Source organism: Pinus tabuliformis, chromosome 1_1 (assembly GCF_031772625.1).
Source record: "Pinus tabuliformis cultivar Carrire ecotype Pingquan chromosome 1_1, CPIR1, whole genome shotgun sequence".
NCBI classification, from domain to species: Eukaryota; Viridiplantae; Streptophyta; class Pinopsida; order Pinales; family Pinaceae; genus Pinus; species Pinus tabuliformis.
In genome coordinates this window covers 814,785,936-814,791,480 of record NC_142297.1, presented here as the reverse complement: position 1 = coordinate 814,791,480, position 5,545 = coordinate 814,785,936, and the positions used below count along the sequence as shown (strand labels likewise).

Genomic DNA, 5,545 nt, shown 5'->3' with positions numbered 1-5,545 from the left:
GGCATCAAAACAAATGTATTCTAGACACAGATGAACAGAACTTACCGCAACCAATAACAGCCGCAAGCTGAAGGGTAGGTGTTGGAGCATACAGGAAGGGGGAAATAAAATGGAAGACAATTTGTAAATGAATAGTTGAATGGTGGATAAAGATCAAATCCATCAGACATGCCAGCACGTATTCACGCATGGAACAATCCTCATGATAGAGTGTCGTCTCAAATATAGGTAGAAGCCAAAAAAATGAGTTTGGAATTGAAGCAGCAGGAGCATGCCAATTTAAGTGCCAACAACCTGGTCTCTGAATCTTTAGATTGCAATCCATTTCCAAGATAAATTGCTAGTCTAGACTTCATCAAAGCTTCCTCCTCCTCCTTTGCCTCTTTCTCCAGCACATACTAAAAATCACCAAAATGAAATAACCATTAACTTCTGAACATAAACATTAAACGCTAAACCCTAAACCCCCATTTTTAATAATAAATCCTAAACGTTAACACTCGGCTACCTTCGAATTATAAAATCTAAAACCTGCACTCTAGAACAGAGTCGTTTGTTGTTGGCGTTCTCAAGTCTAAACCCTAGACTCCTAAGTCAGATATGCAGTTTAAAATACATCATTTATACTCTAAACACAATGTTAATGGATCCTTAAAACCGAAATCATGAACCCCAACCTATCGTTGCAGTTTAAATTCTAAGATATGAATCACGAACCTGGTCGATCTCTACTGAACTTTAAAATTCAATCCTGAACCTTAAATGAGGTAAATTAAATACCTCTAAAAGACGATCTTGATCGAAAATGGAGCTGCAAATCTTCTCCTCCACAACATAAAGCATCTCCTCATTCGAGGATTTGCCAAACCCTAATTCGAACATTGCTTCCCTGAGGGCATGAAAACTGAAATCTACAATGCATTTGGTGTAATCCACCAAACTCTGGGCCTCGACAACGGAATTGGCGTTAAGGGCTCGGCGGAGCAGCTGAGAGCAAAGTTGTTTGCGGCTACTGAATTGCAAAACAAAACCCTCAGATTTGAGGGAATCCAAAATTCCACTCAGGGCCCGCAAATCTTTGCACTCGGACAGAAAATTGAAGTGGTCTATCCGCACTGAATTGGGATTTTCAAACTGAGCAGGCAGCCAGGAAATTTGTCTACAGATAACTATAGAAAATACAGAAGATGCCAAGGAAATCGAAACTCCAGCGAAGCCATCACTACTGTCTGCGAAGGGTTTCGAGCGGGTAATCTCTCCAGCATGAGATAAACAGGGAGTTCAACCAGTGCTGATTAAAATTCCAACTATAATGATCTGATCCAACGGCACAATCTCTTTTAATCGTCTAACACATCAAATCAATGGTCAAAAATAGGACACGGTGGCATATAAGGGAGTTCTTCCCATAGGGAAACGCCTTACGGCGTAATTATACAGTGGCATATGCTTATCAACCCCTTGGTTTGTTGATGCATAACCTATTATGGTGTACACAATCAATAAATATGATTAGATTGTTTAGATTTTGAAAGATCCATTGGCAATAGATTTTCAAAACCCTATGCAATTTGAGTTGTTGCCCTGAAACACATATCAACATTTCCATTAATTTCACCATACCTGCTCTATGTGGCCTTGAGGAAAGTGAAAAGCTCTCTCCCCAATACGAGGCAAAGTAACAAGTGGACCAGCACATGCATGCCATATCTCTTCATAAAGAAGAGATTCACTGACATCTGCAACAAACAAGCACATGTATTAAACCTTAACTACCTTTAGCACTCTTAAATACAAGGGGTGTCTAAGTGGATCAAACAAAAGGCCTTCGCTAGAGTAGATTAGTAGGGGAGTTTCACAGTAAAAACATAAAAGAAAGAAGCCAAAAAAAAACAAACAAACAAACAAACAAACAGGCTCTTCGATTTTTAATGGTACAGAAAGATGGAAATGTCGTGAGTGGATTTCATATTCCCGGTAATAAACCCAAAAACAGGGCAGCAAATTTTAGTGGAATTGTCTGCTCAATTTCTAGGTCTAAATCAATGGTAAAAACACATTAACAAAGCACTCAAAAAATAGTATAGTTCATATTTCTTGTGATTCCATACTCAAATCCCATAAAGGAGGCAGTAAAATATTTGGATTATTACAAAAATTCAAAATCCTCCAATCCATCATGTCTATAAAATTGGGTTTATTGAGTATGATCATGAATAGATGATGGTAACTCGCCTGGCAAGGAAGTGGAACAATTGTCTAAATGAAAATGGGATAATATATCATTCAAGAAGTCTTAATGCCAATAGGTTGTTATGAACTTCTCACACCACGAAACGTAGTTAGAGATGGCCCAGATGGGTAATGGGTAAATGATGGTCACGCGCAGCCAAGGAAGTAAAAATTGCCAACTAAATCAAGATGGGATGGAAAATCATTCAAATAGGCCTAATGCCCATGGGTTATGAACTTCTTACACCGGGAAATTCATAGTTATGATAGTCAGTCAATGGATTTTGAGTAAAATCCACACATAGGGTAGAAGAAAAATGAAAACGTAAACCTATGAGAAAAAATGAGGAGATGGGTTCTGGATTTCTTGTACCAAGAATCCATATATCCAACTGCAAGATGTCGGTTGACTTTATAGGGCCAGAACACCTCGTATACTAATAAAACTTCTTATCCAAATGAAACTACAACAAAGGTGAGAACAGAGTTACCAGTCCCAATCCCTCCCGAAAATGCATTCTGTGTTGAATTTGTACTTTGGGAAGGCATAAGAGACTGAGGAGCTCCTGCAACCTCATTGGGTAAAGTCAAATAGTTACCTGCAGAACTATTATTAGTCAACCTGCCAGAGAAATTTCTTAAGCTATTTGCATAAGCCATGATATCTCGTGGGAAGGAAATCAAGTGAAATTACATGGGCCAAGGCTACTTGGCTCCTACTGAATATTGCCGTATGGAAAAAATAAAACTAGTAGCAGTATACAGTATAGATGCATACGCCAAATGACAGTCAAATTTTAAATCAATATTTTTAATAATTGTATCAATTTATTACAATCTCTTCCTACAAATTACAGATAGCCATTAAGCCAAGAACAGTACATGAGCTTGGGAATCGAACTCACCCCAGGAACTTTAGTGGTGGCTGAGTTAAATGGGTAAGATTTCCAGACTTTGTTGTTTTTATTTTGATCACGAATTATATACTGTTACCTATGTTGAGATATAATAATAACAAGAAATCTGGAGTCCTAAATGCCTAACTTCACCCATTTTACTAAGTATTTTGTCAACAAAACAACAAGATATTTTTGCCAGATTAGTAGAGTAGATCAGGTCAAAAGGCTATTTATAAACTACATTTTAATATCAGCAACATAACCCTCCTTTAGATCTAAGACTCCAAAAGGAAAATCCCATCACAAACGAGCAAAACCGTGATGAAAGAACACCTCGTATACTAATAAAACTTCTTATCCAAATGAAACTACAACAAAGGTGAGAACAGAGTTACCAGTCCCAATCCCTCCCGAAAATGCATTCTGTGTTGAATTTGTACTTTGGGAAGGCATAAGAGACTGAGGAGCTCCTGCAACCTCATTGGGTAAAGTCAAATAGTTACCTGCAGAACTATTATTAGTCAACCTGCCAGAGAAATTTCTTAAGCTATTTGCATAAGCCATGATATCTCGTGGGAAGGAAATCAAGTGAAATTACATGGGCCAAGGCTACTTGGCTCCTACTGAATATTTCCGTATGGAAAAAATAAAACTAGTAGCAGTATACAGTATAGATGCATACGCCAAATGACAGTCAAATTTTAAATCAATATTTTTAATAATTGTATCAATTTATTACAATCTCTTCCTACAAATTACAGATAGCCATTAAGCCAAGAACAGTACATGAGCTTGGGAATCGAATTCACCCTAGGAACTTTAGTGGTGGCTGAGTTAAATGGGTAAGATTTCCAGACTTTGTTGTTTTTATTTTGATCACGAATTATATACTGTTACCTAGGTTGAGATATAATAATAACAAGAAATCTGGAGTCCTAAATGCCTAACTTCACCCATTTTACTAAGTATTTTGTCAACAAAACAACAAGATATTTTTGCCAGATTAGTAGAGTAGATCAGGTCAAAAGACTATTTATAAACTACATTTTAATATCAGCAACATAACCCTCCTTTAGATCTAAGACTCCAAAAGGAAAATCCCATCACAAACGAGCAAAACCGTGATGAAAGATGTGTTCTTACATCGAGGCGTCAAATTCTCTCCAAGTTCGAACATGTAGTTGCCATTCTTTTCGTTGTTTCCATGGTGGTGAGCCAGTGCGAGAGCCCTCTTCCTTGGGCTTTATATTGGAAGACATAGACTTACTATTGTCTGAACCAGAGGTGGAGCTCTCTGTCGTACTTCTAATACCAAAATCTTTCCCAGTAAATATCAGTGTTGGCTGGACCTACACACAAACCGGTTTCTCCATTTCCCAGAAGGATACAAAACCCTTTAAACATATTTCATGAAAGCTTGAATGCCAGGGTAGTGGAAACCTAGTGCTCTAAATGCTAACAAGTGGATCTAGAAAAAAACTGGTTACAGATCAAGATATTCGAAAATAGAAAACTAACCTGAAATTGTGATGGAAGGACGTCCCACGATGACGTTAATTTGCAGAGCTTCCTGGGGTTTGTATGCCCTTCCATTCTTTGCTTCAGGTATGGCAGCATCAAACCGCTCACGTGAACCTTCGGGAGAAAACAAAGAATAGTTACAGACCTAGAACAAATACCCAACGCAGTGAATTAGAAGGTCTTGAAATTCTAGTGATGTTGACTCAATATCGGGGCAGACGCTGCATAAATTGAGAGATTGAATGCGCCATACCGAATTGGGCATTAGATCACAGATCTCTGGTACATCATAATTACAGACCATAGGTGACAACAGCCCTCCGGCGATACATCATAATTACAGACCATAGGTGACAACAGCCCTCCGGCGATGTAGCTGGCATGCCGCGGCGGGAGGACATCACTAAAAAAGAAGATGCCAAGGAAATCGAAACTCCAGCGAAGCCATCACTACTGTCTGCAAAGGGTTTCGAGCGGGTAATCTCTCCAGCATGAGATAAACAGGGAGTTCAACCAGCGCTGATTAAAATTCCAACTATAATGATCTGATCCAACGGCACAATTTCTTTTAATCGTCTAACACATCAGATCAAAGGTCGAAAATAGGACACGGTGGCATATAAGGGAGTTCTTCCCAGAGGGAAACGCCTTACGGCGTAATTATCAATTTGCTCCTTTGGCATTCGATCCACAAAACTCGAGAGAGAGAAAGGGCAGATGATAGGGTAATCGCAGTCTTCTTCCGCCTCTGTGTGTTACCTCGTTGAGCCCACTGTTAGAACGATTCAAGGCGAGATCGAAACGATTGAATGAATGACGGACGACGAATGAAACAGACAGACTAATTCTTAGTCCATTTGAAGCGAATAGATCTGTCGATTATGGTTTTGATA

The 5,545-nt window shown here is 38.8% G+C and overlaps 1 protein-coding gene across 1 annotated transcript; it reads right to left on the bottom strand.

Annotated features, from left to right (window-relative positions):
* Positions 1-1,548: 1,548 nt before the first annotated feature.
* LOC149216558 (putative auxin response factor 23) lies at positions 1,549-3,452 on the bottom strand. The gene is made up of 2 exons (XM_089391237.1): positions 2,724-3,452; positions 1,549-1,739 (listed from the first exon to the last, which is right to left on the bottom strand). The coding sequence occupies exons 1-2, from the start codon at positions 2,890-2,892 to the stop codon at positions 1,615-1,617; spliced, it is 294 nt and encodes a 97-aa protein (XP_089247363.1). The 5' UTR covers positions 2,893-3,452; the 3' UTR covers positions 1,549-1,614.
* Between the last annotated feature and the right edge of the window lie 2,093 nt (positions 3,453-5,545).

Bases quoted from the DNA above. Each gene is read 5' to 3' on its own strand.
- LOC149216558 (XM_089391237.1), bottom strand. From the start codon at position 2,892: ATGGCTTATGCAAATAGCTTAAGAAATTTCTCTGGCAGGTTGACTAAT. The intron at 1,740-2,723 runs GTAACTCTGTTC...TGTTTGTTGCAG, and splicing joins TTCGGGAGGGATTGGGACTG to ATGTCAGTGAATCTCTTCTT.